We start from the raw sequence: 26093 nt of genomic DNA, 5'->3' as shown, positions 1-26093 counted from the left end.
GTGCGCCCGATGCACAGCAGAAGGTCTCCAAAGCCTGCTCACATCTGTGTAGATTGGCCTCCTGGCCCTCTAACTACAAGGCTGAGTCGTCGGCAAACTCAACGTCCAGAAGCTCATCTCCCCGTATAGGGAGTGCTAAGCCCCTCAGACCAACCTGCTCTGACACCAAAAATCTGCTCATCGCCTCCGCATAGAACAGAAAGAGAAAGGGGGCAAGAGGACAACCCTGCCTAACTGATCGTGTGAGCATGAAGCGCTCACCTCTACCTCCTGCCAAAAGCACCCGACTATGAGCCTGTCTGTACAAAGCTGACATCCCTCTAATCCAAGCATCTGAGAAGCCCATCCTGCGTAGAGTTCCCTCTAGAAAGTCCCAATCAACTCTGTCGTATGCCTTCTCAAAATCGAGAAGAAGAATCACAAGGTCCTCCCCATGGAGCCGTGCCAGGGCAGAAGCCTCCCAGAAAGTGAAGATGTTGTGAAGGATACTGTGTTCCTTGACAAAACCTGTCTGAGTCCCATGTATAAGGCTCTCCAAAAGTGGCTGAATCCTCAAACTCAGAGCCTTGGCAAGAATTTTGTAGGCTGAGTTGAGGATGGTGATGGGGCGCCACTGTCGAATCTCATCCAAGGAGCCACCCTCCTTTGGGATGAGGTAAATCAGGCCCTCACTCATGCTATCCGGCACACTCCTGTGTGCAGAATGTACTGAAAGGCACTACAAAGATATGGGCCAAGCAGGTCCCAGTACTCCAAGAAGAAGCTGGGAGTCAGTCCATCCTCACCTGGACAACTACCACGAGGGAGGGCCCTAAGAGCCGTGTGCAACTCCTCAAGATGAAGAGGCATCTCTAGCCTCTGGCGCATCTCCTCAGTCACAAGACAATGCATCGTGCCACTCTGACTAGGGCTCAGCCGACAGTAACTCATGGTAAAAGTCAGTAGCAACTGCACGCATATCCTCGGGCTCAGAAACAGCTGATCCATCGGGTCTCCTCAACTGATTGACCTTGGCATGAGAGTGCCGAGGTCCCACTGTCTCAAAAAAAGCACCAGTGACTCTGTCACCCACCTGAGTCCACTGAGATGCCTGTCGGTGAAATGCAAACTCATGACGCCTCTCCTCTGTGCAAGCAAGCTCCTGTCGAGCCTGCTGTAACTGCTCCTCCAACCATGGCCTGTCTGGATGCTGCTCCTGCATCCTCTGTAGTGAAGCAATGCCTCGTCTGAGACGCTGCTCCTCCTTTATCGCTGCAGCCCGTCGAGCCAGAGACTCCTGGAGAAAAAAGTGGCTAAGCTGAGCTAGGCCTAAGGCCACTCTATCTGCAGGTGGAGCCTGGCTGTCCATGTCCTCTGTCCAGAGAGCCTCTACCCTCTCTCTGAGTGCTGAGTCCAACAAGACCCGCTCTGAGATGCGAAGCATCGTGCTCCCACTCCTCTGCCTGTCTGCCACTGTGAGGATCACTGGTGCATGGTCCGAGAAGGATGTCCCTGCCACGATGCCCACTGATCCCCCCAAGTCACTGAAGTGGTCACTAGTGTAGAAGCGATCTATCCGCGATAGAGTCACTCCTCCCACTCTGCGGTCCGATCTAGAGAAGGCAAGACTCTCTGGAGGCCTCACAAAGCCAGAGTGCTGCCATGTATCCGAGACCCTCAGTCAAACACAACCTCTCCCAAGCTGTTAACTCGACTCCATGCACAGTAGCATGGCTGCCTCCAATCCTGTCAGAAGGGTCCTCCAACATGTTGAAGTCCCCTCCTACACACCAATGGTTAGCATGTGGCAAAGACTCAACAATTTGTGACCAAAACTCTGCACGAGCACTCGCCACATTGGGCGCATAGATGTTCAGGAAGCCCACAAGGCCACCCTGAACCTGCATAGTAGTCCACTGAGCCCTGCCTCGCACAATAATCCCTCTGCCCACAATGGCCTGCTGCAATGAGTCCGCAATAGTCATACATACCCCACCCTGGATGCCTCCAGGTCCAAAAGCAGCTGACCAAAAGGTATCATATCGTCCACGCAAAATCTGACCACATCACCGAATGCGGCTCTCAAACAGATGGTGCTCCTGAAGCATAAGGAGATCAATCTCTCCTCCCACAACGCAACGCTGAAGCTCCTGACGCAATCGGCCCCGCTGTCGCTGAAACTGGGGCCCACCTAGTCCCTGCACGTTCCACGAGACGATCCTCATGGGGAGCGAGAGAGAACAGATGCTGCCACAGCAGCAAGACGGGCTATCTTCGAGGCTGGCTTGGATGGGGAGTAATTCGCATCCGAGCGTCCTCTAGATAGGCGAGACTACAATGAGTGCCTAGCCCAAGCCCAAGCAGAGCGAGCCGTGTGTAAAGCAACCTCCTCTGTCCAGGAGTCCTCATGAATGTATACATAGCAAGGCAAAGATTGCGTATTAGCAAAAAAGTACACCACAATGTGCCTACATCCCGCTGAGTCTGGGGGTGTCACCGCAAACTTCGCCAGCGGCCACAAAGTCTGCAGCTAATCTGTAACTCCAAGTTCTCCCATGTGGTGAGAGAACTCGAGAACCTATGTATGCAACCATCCCACCACTAAGTCGAGGGACCACTCTGTCTCGGTCCTACCACAGAGGGGGAAGTAGAAACCAACTGCTGAGTCCAAGGCCTCTGTCCCCCTACCGGCGAGGAACAAAGCATGGACCCTGAAGCACGCTGCCTCGTGGTCTGCTGCGGAATCGTCGAGAAAGCGAGTGAACCCATAGTCGAAGAAATCCCAGCGGCGTCGGAGGTCAATGCTCGTCAAACCACGAGGGATAGCTGCAAGGGAAGATGTCTAAATCTGGAGAGGGGAGCGCAAGAAGGGCTGACCCTCTCTCGCTAGGCGACTCGTGGCAAAGATGCTGCCAAGAGATCTCCTAGCCCCCGGCGAGGGACCAGTCTCCTGAGTCGACTATGGAACTGGAGCAGGAGGGGGGGGAGAAGGAGCTGGGGGGGAGGGGGGGGGGGGGGGGGGGGGGGGGGGGGGGGGGGGGGGGCGGAGGGGAGGAAAAGTGGAGAGGGGCGACAGAGGTAAAGGGGCGAGGTGGGGAGTGGACGGGAGCAGAGGGCGGGGGGGAGGATGAGAAGGAGGAGGGGAACTCTGAACGGGGGGCAATTGGCGAGGGTGAAGCGGAGGTGGAGGCTGGCAAAGGGGGCTCCTCCTGCTCAAGAGGACCAAAGCGGTTCCCCTTGGGAACCCACTGCTGCTGAGTAGGCACGCGAGGGCCACTCTGAGTGCCAGGCTGGCGCTGTGGCCCCTAGTGTCGACGGCCACGGGACTGCTGCCACCCCTCCTCCGCTGGAGCCCAAGGCTCAGAGGGTGGCTCTGAATCTATGCGCTGTGCCGCTGGCTGTAGCTGTGGCTGCGGCCCAGCCTTGGCAAGCTAGGGCTGAGGCTGAGGCTGAGGTGCAAGTCGTGGCCTCCTCCGTGGACAAGCCTTCGCTAGGTGGCCCATCTGCCTGCAAATGAAGCACTGGTTCGGGAGACCCGAGTACTCCACACTCTGTCTAAACCAACCCCACTCACCCGAGGCTGAAGGATGACCTTCGGGAGCGTGTGGTATCTCTGACCAAAACTCGAACTGAGGGGATGCCAGCCGCCTTGGCAGCTACTGATGCTGCCGTACGAGGTGACTCCACGATAGTCCCGATGGCGGAGCCAATCCTGGAGAGAAGTGGTAGGTACTCCCTCCGTAAACCCGGAAAGCAGACTGAGATGGGGATGTCTGCCTCCTCTACTAGCACATCCGAAGTCGGGTCAAAACCATGTCGCCACTGCCGAAAGTGGGCGCGTGATGCTCGGATGGCCAATGGACTCATAGCTATGACCTTGGAAGCCATCTCGGAGGTCTCGAACTCGATCTGGTAGTACCCCCATCCGAGAATCTGGACATCCAAGATCTTGCCCACCTCTACGAGAAGGCGGGACCGGAGAAGGTCTCGCAGCCCTCCTCTGCTAGGACGGGTGCCGAGAATTTTGCAGATGACCGAAGTCGCCTGCAAACGCTCAACCTCAGCGGCTAGGCTCGCTTGCTCTGTCGGCGATAGAGCAAGTCGAATGGTGGGCTCAGCAGGATCGGGCGAGGGGGTTTCCGATGAGTCCCTCTGTGGCGGAGCTCGAGCCTCCATCTGTGTCTACTGCTGTGGCGAAGAAGCGGACGGTGAAGAGACTCTGCAACCGAGCACGCCGAGCACTGTCCGAAGAAACAGTGTTGCAGAACCAATTGCAGGAACCTTCGTGAATGACGAAGACGGGGAGGGGAGGTAGGATACGCAAGTGAGCGAGAAGTCAAGGGGCAGTGCGCAGGGGGGGGGGGGGAGATGGCGGCCTGAGAAGGGGGCAGCGGACTGGCTACGGGGCAAACGTGAGGTGAGGGCAGTGGGCTGCTGCGCGCAAGGGCAGGCTAAGCGGGCAGGGCTGATGCACGCGGGCGGGCGGACTGGGCCGGGCAGAAGCGCGCAACGGCAGGCGGGGGACGGGAGGCAGCAAGGGGGGGGGGGGCAGGGGCGAGCAGCAATTGCGAGCGCTCTCTGATCCCTTCAACATTCAATCCATAGCAATACTTTCCCATGGTTTATCTGGAATAGGTAGTGGTTGCAATAACCCTTGTGCCTTTTGCCTGTCAAATTTGACCTTCTGGCAAATTAGGCATTCTCGCACAAAGGCATCCACATCTCTTCTCAATGTAGGCCAATAGAAGAATGTCTCAACCGCTTTAACTGTAGCATCGATTCCACGATGCCCTGCATACAGTGGGACATGACTCTCTTCCATAACTTTGCGTCGCAATGGCTTTGTGACACAATCTGCCATGCATCATCATGAACCCATCTTTGAGAAGATAGTGTTCATGACGTTGTCCATCCATTAGCTGCTCGAAGACCCTTGCAAAATCTTCATCATTCGCATACTATTCTCTCATATCATCAAGTTCATGATGATAATGAATTGACACAGCTGAAATTTGTGGCTTCCTTGACAACGCATCAGCCACAACGTTCTTCTTGCCTTCTACATGCACAATCTGAAAATGGAACATGGACAAGATATTCGCCCATCGCATATGCTTCTCAGATAACTTTGTCTGTGTCAAGAAGTATCGCAAGGTCTGATGGTCAGTTTGGACAATGAAATTTACACCTAGCAGGTAGTGTTTCCAACTTAAGAGCGCATGAGTCACAGCCAGTAACTCTTTCTCATAGACCTGCATGGTCATCTCTAGCCCTTGCAAAATTCTACTCTCATAGGCTACTACCCTACCATCTTGCATTAGCAATGCACCAATGCTACTACCACAGGCGTCACACTGGACCACAAATGACTTCCTAAGATCTGGCAACACAATGACAAGATCTGAAGTCATCTTTTTCTCTAAGAGATCAAAAGCTGAAATCTCTTTCTGTGTCTATCTAAAGGTGACTGCCTTCTTTTGAAGAGCATGTAAAGGTGAAGCAATCTCAGCGAAATTTCGGAGAAACCTTCTGTAATAGGAGCATAGTCCTAAGAAACTTCGAACATCGTGCACCGTCTTCAAATCTGGGCATGACTTGATCGCTTCAACTTTTGCGGGATCCATTCTGACCCCATCCTTTGAGACAATGTGTCCCAGAAAGTGGATCTCTTCTTGAAAAAATTCACTTTTCTTTGCATTGATGAGCAACCTATGACTGCGTAGCTCTTCGAACACAATGGCCAAGTGATGCGTATACTCCTCTTCATTCTTTGAGTAGACTATCATGTCATCAAAGAATGTACCAACAAACTGCTGGTGTGGACGGAAAATTCTGTCCATCATCCTATTGAATGTAGCAGGAGCATTTGTGAGACCAAAGGGCATCACTAAAAATTCGTAAAGGCCAAACGTCGTTCTAAAAGCAGTCTTGTGCACATCCTCTGATCTAATGCGAATCTGATGGTACCCACTCTTAAGATCTATCCTGCTAAACATAGATGCTCCTTCTAATTTGTCCAGAATATTATAAATTCTAGGTATAGAGAACTTATTCTTGATGGTATTCTTGTTCAGTGCACGGTAGTCGATGCACATACACCATGAGTCATCCTTTTTCTGCACCAACAACACTGGAGAACAGAATGGGCATGAACTGGGCTGAATCAGCCCGTTTTCTAACAGCTCCTGTACTTGGCCCATTATCTCTTTCTGCTGAGCCGCACTAAACCTGTACGGAGGCTTATTTGGTGGGCTACTGCCTAGCACCAAATCTATCGCATGGTCCTCGGGTCTCTCTGGCGGTAATTGAGACGGTAATGAATCGGAAAAACAGTCACTATACTGTTGTAAAAACATTGACCTTTCTTTATCTAGCACAAATAAATTTGATTCATCACAATCTGACACTTCACGTGCAAAAACCAAGTACGCAGAAAGATGCTTTTTCATTACAGAAGTAATAGCAGAAGCTGATACAGTGGGAATGGACTCCCCTTTAAGCTTTACATCCAGAATGTGAGTCTTTCCCCTGCTGTGCACAGTGATCTTTTTGTTATAGGTATCCATGATTCCCTGTACACGAAATAACCAAGGAATACTAACAACACATCACATCCGTCCAGTGGCATGATGTAAAATTCCTCAGCATCTACATAGGACTGGATATGTAGGCGCAACTTTCCGATGATGGGTGTCATAGCCTCTGTATGGCCAGGACATGCCAAAGCTGCCTCAGTTGTATACCCCATCTCTTCAGGTCTGATTCCCAACTTTGAAGCCAATTCTGGGGAAATGAAGTTGGCTTTGGCACCTCGATCAAAGAAGATAAGAACTGTTTGATCCCTGACCTTTCCCCATGCTCTGCAAAGCTCAGTTGCATCTGAATTTGGCTTATCGCCCACCATATCTGGCACTAGACCAGCCTTGGGCTTCTTTCCTTTCCTGTCCTCCTTGTCTTCAAAATCAGCTGGCCTTTTCTTTGTAGGAAATTGTAAGCAATGTGGCAAGGCTGCTCACAGATGAAGCATTTGTTCTCTGACCTCAGGACCTTCTTTTTCTCTTCCAACTTGCGAGGAAAACATCTTTTCCATTTCTTCGCTGGTCCCTGTTCTGATTCAGCCGTAGCTTTGTCTTTCCCTGTGTTGGCTGACTCCTGAGTCACTTTAGGAACCTCCTTGGGAACATACTTCTTCGCTGAATTTTTCTTGGCTGATCCTTCCTTGACGCCAGTATTAAATTCACAACCTTCTCCCTTGAGCAAACCATTGTCAGTGTTTGCTATCTCGATGAGCTGCGTCAAAGTAGTGACTTCGGTCTTTGTACAATACTTTCTCAATCCTTTGGGTAGGCCACAACAGTAGTTTTCAATCTGTTCTGTCAATGGCACAAACCTATAGGAAGTTACTGGAAGTAGAGCTTTCCAAAACTTCCGATTGTAGTCATCGAGATTCTTGCAAGTGGCAGCATTAAGCTGGTGCCATTCTGTCATGACATCTGCTTCAAAGTCATCAAATAACCATGTTGCTGCAAAAATCTGCTTGAAGTAAATCCATGTGGACGGAGCTTGCCCTTGAAGCAATAAAGTTGTCCACCATTGTCCCGCATTCCCTGTCATGAAAGTGGCTGCCTTGCGGACCTTTGAAGCCTCTGTAAAGTTTCCCCCAGCATAGCATAGGCCTTGTCAAACTGCTAGAGGAATGAGAGAGCCTTCTTCGTGTCATCAAACCCTGTAAAGGTCGTGAATGTCACACCTTTGCCACCTTCTTTGTATGGAGTTGGCCTCTCCAATGGCGTTAAGTTGGCATATGGAAGTGACTGAAACGTGGGAACACTGTTAGGGTTCAATTGTGTTCCCTGACCGCAATTAAGTTGACCTGCAAATGCCATATTTGGCTGCTGATTTGTAATTCCAGCCATACCAAAATTTGCCGATGGCATCCCAAATTGGCCTTGAGTGCTTTGAAACCCTGGTAGCATGCCCGTGACACCATACATGGGGTTACGCATCATCGTTTGAGCACCCCCGAACACTGTTCCTGGCGTGTAAAATTGATTTCCAGGTGCATGACCAGCCATGCTCTGGAATATCGATCCACCTCCAAAATTGCCAGGGTGTACTTAAGGTGGTGGGAAGACCTGTTGCATAGCCTGTAGGTTGCTTCCCTCCCCATTAGAACTTGCTATAGGCTGCTGAAAAGTGGCTGGCTGAACTGGTACAGCTTGAAAGACTGGCATCTCAGCCACCTGTTCTTGCACCTTAGTCACAGGTTGTGGAGACTGCATGTTCTCCGTCAAGTGTACAAGTGTTTCCATTGACTGTGCAGTATGAATCACCTGTGCTCGAGCCTTAACAGGCTTTTGAATATGATCCAGTGACCCAACTTGCTGAGACGGAAGAGGAGGTTGCAGAAAAGCTAAAAACCTCATGTTCTGCATTACTTGTGTGAACATAGCCACAGCAATAGCCAACTGGGTCCTGAATATATCATCATCCGTCTGTGGTGGTCTTGAAGACTCACCCACTTCATGTGTCTGTTGACCCTGTGAAGAGGAAACCTCTTTAGTCACATTATCTGGTCTATCAGCCATAATTGCAATATTCCCTGTCTCTTGTCTATGATGCCCCTGTGTCTTCAAGCCCAAACTGACCAAGGCTCACTTCTATAGGAAAAAGTAATTTAATCCCGGCGATGGAACCATGAAACCGGCCTGTAATTTCAAAAAGAGCAGTAGAGTTTAAACTTAAACCTTATTTACTTTCACCCATTTAATTTGTCGCCCACTTTACCTGTACTTTCAAATCACAACAAAGGGGAAAGGGATACAGGCTTCTAGAATGCACCTGTATGAGAAGACCGACAACAGATTGGCCCCTAACTTAGGCGTCCCTTTCGGAATTTCTTTATTGTTTAAAAGAGGGAATAAACGTTGTGGTTCCCTTCAAGCTGCCCCACACAAGCTTGGCTGAGTTTGAACTGTTCCGGCCCGATTTCCGCAGCATAACTGTACTAGGACACTTCACAGTCAATATTCCCACGCATTGACTGACTTTCCCAACGCATGCGGGCACTTTGCAAAACCTGGCGAGAATCTGCAGCACGCTGAATTCTCTGTTTTCAGCCCCGAAAATGCGCCAGATCACGTGTACAACGGTCGCCTCGCATCCCCAAACCTCCTCGGGGTATTAGGGACCGTTTAGGGCCAAAACCCTAAACTTGCAAAAATACACAGCAGGCTGTAATTTACTGTTTCGGGCCCCGTTTCGCGTGCCGGTCGTATCCGTAGCAAGTCCTCGAGCTCCCGCACCTGTAGGGCTACTTGCCCTTTGAATCGGACGAGATTTCTGGCGTGAAACCTCTCCGAATTCACCTGTACCTGCGGGGGATTAGCCGCTAGCTAATCCAGTACCTGTGCAAGAGGCTCTTGCCTCGGCAATCGCGCATGAACCCACACAACTGTACATTGGTCAATTGAAAAGCCCACTAAAGGGGCATAACATACTGCCATAGGGGAGAGAGAGGGCAGTGCGTAGCGTGCAGGGCATCACTCCTGGCACCGCTCTGTACATAGCAGGGAAAGGAAGCACTCCATAGCTCTTAACCTGTGACAAAATCTGCAAATGAGCCTCTCCCAGCTTCAAATTCAGCGCCACTTCTTCCTTGAGGAGGCAAGTGCACAAAAATGTGCCACTTGGCGCATTTACAAGCATTTTCCCGTTTCGGGTTCGCCGCTTAAAAATATCCTGACCGGTTGGCCATTTGACTTCGCGACAGAGTAATAAAATGTTCCCCTAGTCATAGCGGAGGTAATGACGCGGACACATTTTCAGGTCCCAAAATAGCAGTTCCCTAAATTTTAGGAGATGCTGCCATTGTATCTTTCTAGGTCATCTGACCCCCTTTGTACACTGCAAGCACACCCAGAACTGAAATGTAGCCTCTGTAGCGAAGGATTCCACTTTGGCTAGTCAATGACCCCACTTTGGCTAACCATAGTCCTTGTCCAACCATAGTGCTCTCTTGCCCTCAGGCCTGGACTCCCTCTGAACAGTTCCACACTAGCTATGCAGTGCAGGGCAGTTAGATTTCCCGAGGGGTGCTTCCAAAAAGTGAAAATGAATCAATAATAAGAAAGAAATCAACAAAAAGGATAGATAGTAGTCACACGCTGGTGACAGCGAGTGTCGAAGATTTTGCAAGGATCGTCGAACAATTACAAGAAGGACAATGTCATGAGCACTACCTCCTCAGAGATGGTTTTATGATGATGCATGGCAGACTCTGTGTCATTAGGCCATTGCGACATAAGGTCATGGTAGAGAGTTACGTCCCACCGTATGCAGGCAATTGTGGTATAGATGCTACAGTGAAAGCGGTTGAGACATTCTTTTATTGGCCTACCTTGAGGAGAGATGTGGATGCCTTTGTGCGAGCATGCGTGATTTGCCAAAAGGTCAAGTTTGACAGGCAAAAGGCACCAAGGCTGTTACAGCCATTGCCGATTCCAGATAAACCATGGGAAAGCATAGCAATGGATTTTATCTTTGATCTTCCAAGAACACAAACAGGGAATGATGGAATCTGGACCATTATTTGCAGATTTAGAAGCAAACTCATTCCTATTAGGAAGAAGATAGAACCAAATCAGATGGCACGTCTCTTTATGTACAATATCTTTAAGTACCATGATATGCCACAGTCGATTGTCAATGACCGTGACCCACGGATGACAAGTCTATTCTGGAGAGGCATATTTGAGAATAGATCATGGCACACAAGGAAAGAAAAGTCAAAGGCAAGGTTACAAGGCGATGTTTGGTGAAGTTCAAGAACTATCCACCTATGGATGCAAAGTGGATGGAAGAGAGTGAACTGTTAAGAGTCACCAAATGTATTGCAGCTATACCTTGAAGCCTTTGGTTTACCACCTACCTATTCTCCAACTCAAGAAGAGCAAAGGTCAAAAGGAAAGAGACCTGCGCTGGGGGGGGGGGGGGGGGGGGGGGGGGATCCAGAAGCTAGCACTTCTCATGTATCTATGGATTCAGTGCAATAGAAGTGTAATTTCCAATCACAATTACAGGTTCCTTTCAAGTCATTGCTTTGTGTTGTAAAGTCAAGTGTTCAAGATCAGGTGAAAGCTAACGTCTACCGCCCTACGGGCCGGTTTCAATATCAGCATGTTGTCTCCCCGTATAAAGCCAACTGTCTGGAGGACTCAAGGGCCAATCTGATTCCATAAGCCGTGTGTAATGTTCTTTGGCTCTACATGACACAATTGGAAAATCCTGGCCTTTGCTTGTACTCTCCTAAATCTGTCGGTCTCAATCTCTAGCTGCTGCGATGATGTGCGCATTTGACCAATAGCAGAGCATATCCCATGGGATAAATGAGTGTCCATATAGGCAAGTCTGATCATATATCCCTTCTAGTTGAATCAAATCCTCTCGAATGAGGCAAGTAATCTCGGTCCATGTAAGGGACAAGGAGGGTGCATCCAACGAGTACTGGAAGGGGTGTAGTCTGTCCATACTAAATCCATGTCGTTGAAACTAGGATGTCATCTGTGCATATCAACAAGGTGCGTCTCCCTGTGAGGCAAGCTATCGAGAAGACTATCTTTGAGGAGGATCTCAATATAGTGTATATGAAAGAGATGGACCTGGTCAGTGTCTCTATGGCAAGCGGGGAAGCAACAAGCTCTGCACGAAAAAACTCATGTGGTACAAAATCCTTGGCCCTAATCATCCGGGAAATCATAGAAACCAGAGGCCTCTCCATACATCTCCATCCATCAATACAGCCAACTCGCCTATAATGGTCTACTGATGGTCTCCATATCTGCACCCAATGAAGCACAGCTGAAGTAACATATGAGTCAAATAGCCAGAGCTTTGTTCGAAGTTCCTGAAACTGAATTTGTGAACACATCCTCTCCATCTTCCCCAAAGCTGCAATTGCTCTCCTCAGTCTGGTCTCTATTGCTCTCCTCAAAGAGAACACTTGGACCTTTGAAGACCACTCCCAGGTAAGCGTATGCATATATTTACTCAACCATCTGCTGACCATATCTGAAGGTCAGTGCAGATCTCCTGACCCATTGAGCTATGGTGTTGAACACCATAACTTTGGTCTTGTCAAGGTTCACTGACAAGCCACTATTGCCAGCAAATGTGGGCAATGCATACAAGTGTCGCTGCATCCCCTCGGGCAGATCTGAGATCAACACAATATCACAATAGTACTGAAATGCAAGCCCCTGCTAGATGTGCTCCTCTGTCAGCTTCTTTCTCAATGTAATTTGAATCTCATCTACAAGCAAATCAAATACTGTAGGGGAGAGTGGGCATCTATGTTTCACTCTAACAGTGGAATGCTCAGATAACCCCTCGGGAGTACAAACCTACCGTACGACACCCCTGTATAAAGCCATGACTCATCATATCAGCTCTGTGGGTACTCCCATCCCCTGTAGTCTTTGCATCAGTCAAGCTCTGGGAACCATATCAAATGCTTTGTGAAAACCCACGAAGGTACAATAAATCCTCCAACCATGTGATTTGCTTTCCTCAATAATAGCTCCGAGTGTCAATATATGATCAAGAGTAGAAAACTTGAAAACTGTCTAGCCTAATGCCCGAATGCCTGCTCTCTCTGCCCATCTACTCTGTTGCTGCTCAAGAATGGATGCATACAACCTATCTAGTGTGTGCCCAATCATGATAGTACGGTATTCCCATGGGGTTTCCTACCTTGACGATAGGCACAATAGTAGACATGCTCCAAGTATCTGGAAAACCCTCATACATGGCTCGGTTTAACATTACTACAAGAAGCCTGCAAGCATAACTCTAGCATGTGCAAAGTGCTTCACCATCAATCCATCATAATTATATGCTCAATTGGTCCTCATCCTGCCAATGGCTTTCTTCCATCGCACTAGGAGCCGGAAGGCTATCTGTGACTGAGTATGAGTAATGGCACCTCTCTCTGGAGTGTGGCACTTGTCTCTCTACAAACCAAATGTTCTGGGGCATACTCCTAGAATGTCGTTTGTGCCCAGGTTGGGGGTGTGGGTATGCCTCTACTACTGCATCATGTAGAGTCTTTGTCAATATCTGGGTAAGCTCATGTAATGGGCATCTCGGCTCCTCTGTGGTGAAGCGCCTGTAAATGCTATCCATTTAGACAAAGTCAGTCTCCGATGTACTAAACTGGAATGAAACTATAAATGTGAGGAAGGCGTGATCTATTGCTACCCACCTAGTACGTTGCTCTATGTGTTGATGTATGCTCATGTGTGTGTGTGTGTGTGTGTGTAAATGCCCCGTGCCAGAAGGGTCTCCTGCCATCAATATACGCTCACACATGTTTCCTCTTCTCAAGAAAAACTTCCACCAACGTAGAGGGCTCGGGGGGTTCACCATTCAATACCCACACCCAGCTATCGTCACGCGTGACATACCTCACCCGGGGTCGAGTGTGAAATTTCGAATACATGGTATAAAACTGGGTTGAGCCATAACACAATCCACTGTGCTCATTCCTCTACTAAAAATCTCTATAGGCCACTTAGGATGGCCAGTCCATGTGCAATCCCCATGTCTGTTAAATATCTCGCATATTCATTATGCACCACATCCAATGAGCACATGGCCAATCCCAGATCACTGACATCCAGCTCTCTTAACATCTCTCTGAGGTATCATAGAAGGTTGTTTGAGAGTGGCCCGCCTTGACATTGATGTCCCCTAGGAGGATAACATCCTCATCCCTAGAGAACTCCCAAATGTCTTCATCTAAAATCATGTATGGTGGCTTCCCCTTGGGCAATGCATAGAGAGATATGCTCGGGGGGAATAGCATATTGCAATATAAAATAGCCTCCGCGTCTCTGCTCTCACCCCAACCCACATATATCTAGCATGCTCATCTCTACAAATGAGAGGGTGCAACTCTTCCTTGAATAAAATTGTCACACCTCTTGACCCACGCCCTTCATGCTCTGATCTCACCTCCTATCTACAAGTGGTCTCTCGATGTCATCCCATCGCTCTAGAAAGTGATACACCGGGAGTTTGATGTCTCAAAGCAGAAAATAATGTCTCTTCCCTTGAAGCTATCCTCAAATGCACCCACAATTAGCTTCATTGATCCATTACAATTCCATACTTCCATTTTAAGGCTGGTTCCATAGGTCTTGCACTGTCATGTAGTGCATCTTTCCAAGATCACCTCCACCCCACTCTTAATAAAAAGCAATTTTTCCCTTCTCCCTCGTAGCCTTGATTCCTAGCATTGGCTCTTGCATGTGTGCAATTTGCGCTAAAATGAGGTCATCACCCAAAAAATCCCAATTTGTTTAAAAGTTGGTTTCTTCTTCAAGAACTCTCTCCTAGTTTCCACAATAGGGAAGCGTAAAATGAGTGCTCTTTCCCTCCCACTCTCCATGCACCTATGTGTAATGCCCATGCGTTTCAAGAGTTTCACTTCTTCTTCCACATTCCCAATGTCCTTGAGGCCTGTAACACGAACATGAAGGGCTCTAGTCTTCCTTTTTTGCTCTTCCTCAATGGTCATATTGATAACGGTGATTGTCGGTGTAGCTTCATCCTTCTTGGCTTTCCCTTCTTTGCAATCTCAATCCACTCTTCAGCTTCAACAACCTTCTTTTGTGTTTTGGTGACATCTGCCCATGAAGAGGTTGTTCTCGACTTCTGCTCTTCCTCTTTTTTAAGAATTTTGTCTTGTTCTTTGATCTTCTTGAGCTCCTTAATAACTGAGGGCTGCATTTCTCCCTCCTTTCCAAGAATACTTTTACAAGCGGTCAGTTTTACCTTAAGTTCTTCAAACAATGTATCTTATGCGCTTATGCATCTTTCCATATCTGATTTCCACGACTCATCATCTAACCTTTTTTGCATCACACCTTCCAACAACTGCACCTCTGCCCTCGCAATAGCTTGCTTCTCCTGATTTACGCCATGTACATCTCATCACCCTTACCAAGCATCTCTGTCCAGCTCTTTCCTCATATATGGACACATAGCATTTCTATAATTCTCCACATTTGCATAAATCTCTTTCTCAATGTCTCCCCTCATAAGGTTCAACTCCGTCTTAGTCTTAATCATCAACTGTACCTCCTCAAATATTAGGTCTCGTTACCTTGAGTAGTTTCCCTCCTCTGAGAGAACCGGGTGACAATGTGTTGTCCTGAATTTTATGCCTAAATGTAACCTCTGCTTTAGGCGGGGTTTGATACGCATCTGGATCTCAGGTAAGTTAGATTGGTCCATCATGAATTGTGTCGCGAGAACCTGCCATTGTCACCCGTTGAGCCTACTCTACACACACGCTACTTGCAATGGTAGCTTTTTTGCTTTGTGTCAACCCCCACTTGCGACTGGCACATTGCTTGCGCTACTCTTATTTGACCTGGCACACTGCTCGTGTGCTGCATGTTGCAAGTGATAGCCAATTTGTTGGCCACACACACACACGCACACGCACACACGCAGACCCTCCGCTAATCAAGTAGGCCCTGTGCTTATTGCAAGCACACCCGTTGCTTGATGTTTTAGCAGCAGCGATTAAAGCCAGCCATCTAATGTCGGCTAAATTTTGTTGTGGAAAAGGTTCCACCCATCCTTCGTGTGTGCCATGTGCAAGAGAGACAGCGTGAGGGCAATATGAGCATGAGAGTGAGCTAGAAAAATAAAGTAGAGTGAGCATGAGAGCTTGAGCATTAGCTAGAGAGAGAAATGAAATGATATATTAACAAGTGGTGAATTTGATACAATAACCAAGTACAAAGGGACTAAAAAGGGGGTGTTTTGGAGGAGGTGCATCCAAGGAGTACTGGAACGGAGGCAATCTGTCCATGCTGAGACCATGTAACTAAAACCATGATGTCATTTGCCCATACCAATATGTTGTATCACCCTGCAGCACTAGCTATTAGGAGGACTCCAGGGCTAGCCGAGCATATCCATCTCTGGGGAGATCCCATAAACTGTGCATAAAGGAGACTGATCTAGTAAGTGCCTTGAGGACGAGGGGAAGGGCAGCTAGCTCGGCTCTAATACATGTGGCACTGAAGCCTCGAATCATCAGAGAAATCATAGTGACTTAAGGATTCTCCATACATCTCCATCGAACAGTGCTACCAGATCTACCATGGTGATCCATTGAGGGTCCCCATATCCGAACTACGTAAAGCATAGCTGAACCCAATAGAGTGTCAGAAAGTGACATCTTTGTTCGAGGTTCCTGAAATTGAACATGCGAACACATCTCCTCCAATCCCCCCAAATCTAAATAAGCTCGGGTCAGTCTAGTCTCTACTACTCTCCTCAATGAAAACACAGGTCCACTGAAGACTACCCTAAGATAGGTGTATGCATCTGTATACTCCAATGTCTCCTGACCATATGTGAATGTGGGTGTTGACCTCTTGACCCACTACGGTGTGGAGTTAAATACCATAACCTTGGTTTTGCCAAGGTTAACAAACAATCCACTATCATGGGCAAATGTATGTAAAGCATCTAAGTGCCATTGCATCCCCTCCGAAGACCTAGAAATCAACACATATCATCATCATATAACAAAAGTGGCATCCATGTCCCTACCAATTGTGCTCCTCTATCACCATCCCTCTCAATGTGATTAGATACCTCATCTACATACATAACAACCCTGCTTCACCCTGATAGTGGAGTGAACCAAATCAAATATTCCCTCTAGAGTGCATACATGCCCCACTATTGACTTGTATAGAGCCATGATCCCCCAAATCAACTGTGTGGGCACTGGGTACCCCCATCTCATGGGTCTACGCATCACTCTAGCTCTGGGCATTGTGTCAAAAGGTTTACCGAAACCCACAAAGCTACAACAGAGCAGTCTCCCATGTGATCTTCCCTCCTCAATAATGGCTCTTGAGTGTCATAATGTGATCAAGAGAAGAGAAACCCCTACTAAAACCTCCCTGTTGCTGCTCGTACATCCTGTTTCTCTACCCAGCTATTCAACTCCTGCTCAAGGATGGATGCGTACAGCCGTGCCAATGTGTGTCCAATCATGATAGTGCAGTAGTTCCCCGGCTCCATACGGTCCCTTGACTTGAAGATGGGTACGATAGTAGACAGACACAAAGTATCAGGTAGGCCCTCACACATGGCCCAGTTGAACATCACTCCTAGAAGCTCTGCAAGGAGATCTCTAGCATGTATAAAATGCTCTACTACTAGGCCATCATGATCATATGCTCTACTGGTCCTCATCCTATCAATGGCCTTCTTTACCATCTCGGCAGTAAAGACAACGCGTGTGTGTGGGCATGGCTATGGAGGATGCGGTAGAGGTGGCTGCCCCAAAACTGTGCATAGGGACGATGCATACTGACCCCAGACCTCTGTAGAGGTGATGGCTGGAGGGGGAGAGTGCCCATAGAAGAGTCGCCATGCCTCGCCTAAGTCCTAGCTCAAAAATAACTCGTATAAATTTTGCTTTATTCAAGCTAGAAATGCCCACATCTTCCGTCGCACTAAGCGCCAAGAAGCAATGATGACTCCCAAAGGCACCACCCTCTGAAGCCAATCTCTCGTCTCTCTACACTCCTCATCATACCAACTATTTTGGGGTATGATCCGAGAACCTCGTCTCTGCGCAGGCTCAATGTGTGGGTATGCCACTGTTGCTGTATCTTGCAATGTATGAGAGAAAAATGAAATGAAATGTAATATTAACGTCTTCAAAAGGCCAAAATGACCTATGAGACCAAAAGGTTACATCTGATGAATCTAATACCACGTCTGGGTACAAAAAGAACAAAGAACTACAAAGAAAATAGTGGGTAGGGGTGGGGTGAAAGCTGATACAAAGGGAATACAAAGGGTGAGCTGATACAATGGAGATCTTTAACAGTAGAGGCATCATGTGCACATACATCAATATCCAAAAGGCTATAGAGATCCAATATCCTCCAAGGTAGGCACTCTGTCGGGACGGCTCCTATGAGAGAGAGAGAGAGAGAGAGAGAGAGAGAGAGAGGAATGAAATGACATGAAATGTTATTTTTAACGTCTTCGAAAGGCCAAAATGACATATGAGACCAAAAAGTTACAATCGGTGAATCTGATATCATGTTTGAGTACGAAAATTACAAAGAACTAACACTAAAACTAAAACACTCATACTAGTACCAACGTGTGACTACTATCTATCCTTTTTGTTGATTTCTTTCTTATTATCTATTTACTTTCACTTTTTGGAAACACCCCTCGGAAATCTAACTGCCCTACATTGCATAGCTAGTATGGAACTGTCCAGAGGGAGTCCAAACATAAGGGCAAGAGAGCACTAAGGTTGGACAAAGGCTATGGTTAGCCAAAGTGGGGTCATTGACTAGCCAAAGTGGAATCCTTTGCTACAGAGGCTACATTTCAGTTTTGGGTGTGACTGCAGTGTACAAAGGGGGTCAGATGACCTAGAAAGGTACAATGGCAACATCTCCTAAAATTTAGGGAACTGCTATTTTGCGACCTCAAAATGTGTTTGCGTCATTACCTCCGGAATGACAAGGGGAACATTCTCTTACTCTACCGTGAAGTCAACTGGGCAACCGGCTGGGAGATTTTTAGGCGGCAACCCCGAAACGGGAAAATGCTTGTAAATGTGCCAAGTGGCACCTTCTGGTGCACTTTCCTCAACAAGAAGTGGCGCTGAATTTAGGAGGAAGAAGGCTCATTTTTCAGTTTTGTCACAGGTTACGAGCTATGGAGTGCTTGCTTTCCCTCCTATGTACAGTGCGGTGCCAAGAGTGATGCCCTGCACGCTACGCATTGCCCTCTCTCTCCCCTATGGCAGTATGTTATGCCCCTCTAGTGGGATTTTCAATTGACCAATGTACAGTTGTGTGGGTTCATGCGCGATTACCAAGGAAAGAGCCTCTTGCACAGGTACTAGATTAGCTAGCGGCTAATCCCCTGCAGGTACAAGTGAATTCGGAGAGGTTTCACACCAAAAATCTCGTTCGATTCAAAGGGCAAGTAGCCCTGCAGGTGCGGGAGCTCGAGGACTTGCTATGTATGCGACCGGCACGCGAAACGGAGCCCGAAACAGTAAATTACAGTCTGCTGTGTATTTTTGCAGGTTTAGGGCTTTGGCCCTAAACGGTCCCTAATACCCCCAAGAGGTTCGGGGATGCGAGGGGACTGCTGTACAGGTGATCTGGCGCATTTTCGGGGCTGAAAACAGAGGATTCAGCGTGCTGCAGATTCTCACCAGGTTTTGCAAAGTGCCCGTATACGTCGGGAAAGTCATTCAATGCGTGGGAATACTGACTGTGAAGGGTCCTAGTACAGTTATGCTACCGAAATCGGGCCGGAACAGTTGAAATTCAGCCAAGTTTGTGCGGGGCAGCATGAAGGAACCACAACATTTATTCCCTCTTTTAAACAATAAAGAAATACCGAAAGGGGCACCTAACTTATGGGCCAATCTGGTGTCAGTCTTCTCATACAGGTGCATTCTAGCAACCTGTATCCCTTTCCCCCGTGTTGTGTCTTGAAAGTACAGGTAGAATAGACGACTAATAATGGGTGAAAGCTAAATCAAGGTTTGAAGTAAAGTCTACTGCCCTTTTGGATTGAACAGGCCAGTCTCATGGTTCCATCCCCGGGATCAAATCAATTTTTCCCATAGAAGTGAGCCTTGGTCAGGTTGGGCTTGAAGACACAGGGGATCATAGACCAAACACAGGGATTTGCAATTATGGCTAACAGACCAGATGATGTGACTGAAGAGGTTTCCTCTTCACAGGGTCAACAGATACATGAAGTGGGTGAGTCTTCAAGACCACCACAGACGGATGATGATATATTCAGGACCCAGTTGGCTACTGCTGTGGCTATGTTCACACAAGTAATACAGAACCCGAGGTTTTTACCCTTTTTGCAACCTCCTGTTCCGTCTCTGCAAGTTGGGTCACTGGATCATATTCAAAAGCCTGTTAAGGCTCGAACACAGGTGATTCATACTGCAAAGTGAATGGAAACACATGTACACTTAACGGAGAATATGCAGTCTCCACAACCTGTGCCTAAGGTGCAAGAACAGGTGGCTGAGATGCCAGTCTTTCAAGCTGTACCAGTTCAGCCAGCCACTTTTCAGCAGTCTATAGCTGGTTCTAATGGGGAGGGTAGCAACCTACAGGCTATGCAACAGGTCTTCCCACCACCTTCAGTACACCCTGGCTATTTTGGAGGTGGATCGGTATTCCAGAGCATGGCTGGTCATGCACCTGGAAATCAGTTTTACACGCCAGGAACAGTGTTCGGGGGTGCTCAAACGATGATGCCTAACCCCATGTATGGTGTCACGGGCATGCTACCAGGGTTTCAGAGCACTCACGGCCAATTTGGGATGCCACAGGAAAATTTTGGTATGGCTGGAATTACAAATCAGCAGCCAAATATGGCATTTCCAGGTCAAGTTAATAGCGGCCAAGGAACACAGATGAACCCTAATAGTGTTCCCATGTTTCAGTCACTTCCATATGACAATTTAACGCCGCTGGAGAGGCCAACTCCGTAGAAAGAAGGTAGCAAAGGTGTGTCATTCACAACCTTTACAGGGTTTGATGACAGGAAGAAGGCTCTCTCATTTCTCCAACAGTTTGACAAGGCCTATGCAGGGGGAAACTTTACAGAGGCTTCAAAGGTCCGCAAGGCAGCCACTTTCTTGACAGGGAATGCGGGACAATGGTGGACAACTTTATTGCTTCAAGGGCAAGCTCCATCCACATGGATTTACTTCAAGCAGATTTTTGTAGCAACATGGTTATCTGATGACTTTGAAGTAGATGTCATGACAGAATGGCACCAGCATAATGCTGCTACTTGCAAGAATCTGGATGACTACAATCGGAAGTTTTGGAAAGCTCTACTTCCAGTAACTTCCTATAGGTTTGTGCCATTGACAGAACAGATTGAAAAATACTGTTGTGGCCTACCCAAAGGATTGAGAAAGTATTGTACGAAGACAAAAGTCACTACTTTGACGCAACTCATCGAGGTAGCAAACACTGGCAATGGTTTGCTCAAGGGAGAAGATTGTGAATTCAATACTAGAGTCAAGGAAGGATCAGCCAAGAAAAATTCAGCGAAGAAATATGTTCCCAAGGAGGCTCTGAAAGTGACTCAAGAGCGAGCCAACGCAAGGAAAGAAAACGCTACGGATGAATCAGAAAAGGGACCAGCGAAGAAATGGAAAAGACGTTTTCCTCGCAAGTCAGAAGAGCAAAAGAAGGTCCTGAGGTCAGAGAACAAATGCTTTATCTGTGAGCAGCCTCGCCACATTGCTTACAACTGTCCTACAAAGAAAAGGCCAGCTGATTCTGAAGACAGAGAGGACAGGAAAGGAAAGAAGCTATGACACCCATCATTCGAATGTTACGCCTACATATCTAGTCCTATGTAGATCCTGAAGAATTTTACATCATGCCACTGGACGGATGTGATGTGTTGTTAGGTATTCCTTGGTTATTTCGTGTACAGGGAATCATGGATGCCTACAACAAAAAGATCATTGTACAGAGCAGGGGAAAGACTCACATTCTGGATGTAAAGCTTAAAGGGGAGTCTATTCCCACTGTATCAGCTTCTGCTATTACTTCTGTAATGAAAAAGCATCTTTCTGCGTACTTGGTTTTTGCACGTGAAGTGTCAGATTGTGATGAATCAAATTTATCTGTGCTACATAAAGAAAGGTCAATGTTTTTACAACAGTATAGTGACTATTTTTCCGATTCATTACCGTCTCAATTACCGCCAAAGAGACCCGAGGACCATGCGATAGATTTAGTGCCAGGCAGTAGCCCACCAAATAAGCCTCCGTACAGGGTTAGTGCGGCTCAGCAAAAAGAGATAATGGGCCACGTACAGGAGCTGTTAGAAAAGGGGCTGATTCAGCCCAGTTCATCCCTATTCTATTCTCCAGTGTTGTTGGTGCAGAAAAAGGATGGCCCATGGCATATGTGCATCGACTACCGTGCACTGAACAAGAATACCATCAAGAATAGGTTCCCTATACCTAGAATTGATGATATTCTGGACAAATTAGAAGGAGCAGCTATGTTTAGCAAGATAGATCTAAAGAGTGGGTACCATCAGATCCGCATTAGATCAGAGGATGTGCACAAGACTGCTTTTAGAACAACGGTTGGCCTTTACGAATTTTTAGTGATGCCCTTTGGTCTCACAAATGCTCTTGCTACGTTCAATAGGCGTTACTTGGTAAAGTTCAGAAACTATCCACCAATGGATGCTAAGTGGATGGAAGAAGGTGAACTTGCAGAGTCACCAACTGTGTTATCACTTTACCTTGAAGCCTTCGATGTGCAACCTACCTTGGGCCCCTTGAGTTTGAAAGCTACATGGATTGTCAGTGTGACAATGGCTTTTGAAACAAATGATGTACATGGTATTTAAAGTGAGCTCAAATGAAATACCTGTTACATGAATGTTAGAGTTGTACAGATTGTCAGTTTGGCAGTTGCTCTTATGGAATGTCCAAAAGTGTGCTTAGTGCTATAGAAGTGAGTATTTCTTGTCAGTTTGTCAAGAATACAGTAATTGCTTCTATAAAAGAGTACATGTGTATGCTCGAAAGTGTTACGGGATCCAACGTGTACTATAAGACAGTGGCAAAATGTGTGGCTATCATTTGTCATTGGAAAGTTAGTGACTCAAAACAATGGCAGAGTGCGAAGCTACCACTATGTCATTGGGACAGGGTTCACACGCAGGCAATACATGTGTCGACGAGGTGTTGAATACACCAGGGTTGACAATGAGCATGTATGTGTCGTACATGTGTCGACCGGTGTTGAATACATCAGTGTTGACTGTGATAGATGCAAACGAGGACGTTTGAGATTTCAAGAGGGGGGTATGTCACCAACGTGTGACTACTATCTATCCTTTTTGTTGATTTCTTTCTTATTATCTATTTACTTTCACTTTTTGGAAACACCCCTCGGGAAATCTAACTGCCCTGCATTGCATAGCTAGTGTGGAACTGTCCAGAGGGAGTCCAGGCCTGAGGGCAAGAGAGCACTAATGTTGGACAAAGACTATGGTTAGCCAAAGTGGGGTCATTGACTAGCCAAAGTGGAATCCTTTGCTACAGAGGCTACATTTCAATTTTGGGTGTGGCTATAATGTACAAAGGGGGTCAGATGACCTAGAAAGATACAATGGCAACATCTCCTAAAATTTAGCGAACTGCTATTTTGCGACCTCAAAATGTGTTTGCGTCATTACCTCCAGAATGACAAGGGGAACATTTTCTTACTCTGCCGTGAAGTCAACTAGGCAACCGGTTGGGAGATTTTTAGGCGGCAACCCCGAAACGGGAAAATGCTTGTAAATGTGCCAAGTGGCACCTTCTGGTGCACTTTCCTCATGCAACAAGAAGTGGCGCTGAATTTAGGAGGAAGAAGGCTCATTTTTCAGTTTTGTCACAGGTTACGAGCTATGGAGTGCTTGCTTTCCCTCCTATGTACAGTGCGGTGCCAGGAGTGATGCCCTGCACGCTACGCATTGCCCTCTCTCTCCCCTATGGCAGTATGTTATGCCCCTCTAGTGGGCTTTTCAATTGACCAATGTACAGTTGTGTGGGTTCATGCGCGATTGCCGAGGCAAGAGCCTCTTGCACAGGTACTGGATTAGCTAGCGGCTAATCCCCCGCAAGTACAGGTGAGTTCGGAGAGGTTTCACGCCAGAAATCTCGTCGGATTCAAAAGGCAAGTAGCCCTGCAGGTGCGGGAGCTCGAGGACTTGCTACGTATGCAAACGGCTCGCAAAACGGAGCCCGAAACAGTAAATTACAGCCTGCTGTGTATTTTTGCAGGTTTAGGGTTTTGGCCCTAAACGGTCCCTAATACCCCCAGGAGGTTCGGGGACGCGAGGGGACTGTTGTACAGGTGATTTGGCGCATTTTCAGGGCTGAAAACAGAGAATTCAGCGTGCTGCAGATTCTCGCCAGGTTTTGCAAAGTGCCCGTATGCGTCGGGAAAGTCCTTCAATGCGTGGGAATACTAACTGTGAAGGGTCCTAGTATAGTTATGATGCCGAAATCGAGCCGGAACAGTTGAAATTCAGCCAAGTTTGTGCAGGGCATCTTGTAGGGAACCACAACATTTATTCCCTCTTTTAAACAATAAAGAAATACCGAAAGGGGCGCCTAAGTTAGGGGCCAATCTGGTGTCAGTCTTCTCATACAGGTGCATTCTAGCAACCTGTATCCCTTTCCCCCGTGTTGTGTCTTGAAAGTACAGGTAGAATAGACGACTAATAATGGGTGAAAGCTAAATCAAGGTTTGAAGTAAAGTCTACCGCCCTTTTGGATTGAACAGGCCGGTTTCATCCATGCTCATCTGCACTCTAGATGTCGAGAGTATGGCTCGAATCTTCTGTTGTAGTCTCCGTTGATGCTCTGTATCCCCTCTCCTCAATCGTGGCCGTATGGATCTCCTTAGCTCCAGTGCTCGGTCGATGAGAGTACTGGTAGTGGTAGAATGAGTGTGGGCCGAGCTCTGCAGTATGGCTACTTCTCTAGCTGTCCCATATCTAGTGAAAATAATATGTAATCTGTCTCGGGGACTCTCTCTCTCTATCTCTCCCCAGTAAAGTGTCTCTATGTCTGTGTAACTCAAGTAGATATAGCCCAAGACATCTTTGATCCTCATAACTCATGACCCTAGAGAAAGGACCGAAACCCTCTATGAATAAGCAATGGAAACGGCCCATATCTCATAGTACATTGTGCAATGACATATGTAATGTAGCTCTCTCTCTCGGGCTCTGGCTTGTGTAAGCGAGAGAGAGAACACTTTTAACATCTGCAAAAGGCCAAAATGACCTATGAGACCAACAAGTTACATCCATCAAACAAGTGATATAGGTATGTGTTTTTTTTTTTTTTTTTTTTGGGTGGGGGGGGGGGGGGGGGGGGGGGGGCAAGGTGTCGGCGGCAGGTGGCACAAGGAGGCAAAGAGCCATGAGGCGTGCAAGATAGGCAGACACGCCATGTGGCACCGAGGGAGGGAGAGGATCCGGCACGCAACGGGGAAGGGAGGAGCAAAGGTTTTTTTTTTTACGTCCCGCAGTCGGCAGGAGAGCACATGTAGTTAACTGGCTCACATGAAACTATTCCTCTGAACCCAAGGTGGTGAGATCGAGGACAGGCTGGTGCAGGCAAATGAGAAAAGGCTTTTACCAAAGCTTCAAGGCAGAATGGAATCTTCATTGGGAATCTGTGAAGATTCTAGCCAACAAATAAGTAGAATCGAGCCAGTAGGTGAATATGGGAAGCAAGAGCATGCCTAAAACAAGTAACACATATTGCATTCACCTTTCCTTCAAGCTGATATAGAGGCCATGTGGGTGCTGGAAAATAGAACCATATTTTTGGCATGCTTCACCCACCGTCGGTGTGTAAACTATTGGAAGCATCTCCTCCACATTCTCGATCAATACTCTGAAAAATAATCTTGTATTGCGTTCCTGAAAGATCATAGAGAAATATCATTTTCCTTAAAACCCACGACAACTTGAGCATCACATTTTCAAGCATAAGACCAGGGTGACAATACCTGCAAGCCCATTATAGCTATGTACTTCTGTATGGCATCCGAATAGCTGCGAATATTATTCATTATTTTCTCAACCTGTATCACAGCCATGTATCCACACATTGAGTCATCAATAGCACTCCCTAAAAGGATCTACCCTGGATGCGCTTCATATCTAGTTTGCATTGAAAGCTCAATTTTTGTAAAAATAATGTGTTAAACAGCTTTTAAAATACAAAGAAATTTGGAAAGTCTGAAAAAATTTGGGCTCATAACGTGTTTGACAGATACATGAACTTACACACGCCCACAATCAACTGTGAAGCTAAACCCAATACAACAAGACAGGAAATACCTTCCACTCATATATTTAAACCTTATGAGAATAAAATATCTCAATTAAATCAAACCCCTTCTCAGTCGGATGTTTCACTCAGGACAAAATCTTTCCCGGAAAAAAAAAAAAAGATCTCC

At 47.2% G+C, this 26093-nt stretch overlaps 1 protein-coding gene across 2 annotated transcripts in view; it reads right to left on the bottom strand.

Moving 5' to 3' along the window:
* LOC147464864 (NADP-dependent malic enzyme-like) overlaps positions 1–26093 on the bottom strand; it is a 134913-nt gene that overhangs the window by 69403 nt on the left and 39417 nt on the right. For both annotated transcript variants that reach the window (XM_086516928.1, XM_086516933.1), the window contains exons 3-4: positions 25641–25715; positions 25400–25551 (exon numbers count right to left, since the gene is read on the bottom strand). In XM_086516928.1, coding sequence (XP_086373054.1) covers positions 25400–25551; positions 25641–25715 — 227 coding nt within the window. The remainder of the gene's footprint in view (positions 1–25399; positions 25552–25640; positions 25716–26093) is intronic.

This window comes from Adiantum capillus-veneris, chromosome 1 (assembly GCF_014529385.1).
Source record: "Adiantum capillus-veneris isolate H3 chromosome 1, ASM1452938v2, whole genome shotgun sequence".
In the NCBI taxonomy this organism is placed as follows: domain Eukaryota; kingdom Viridiplantae; phylum Streptophyta; class Polypodiopsida; order Polypodiales; family Pteridaceae; genus Adiantum; species Adiantum capillus-veneris.
This window is presented reverse-complemented; position numbering and strand designations above follow the sequence as displayed.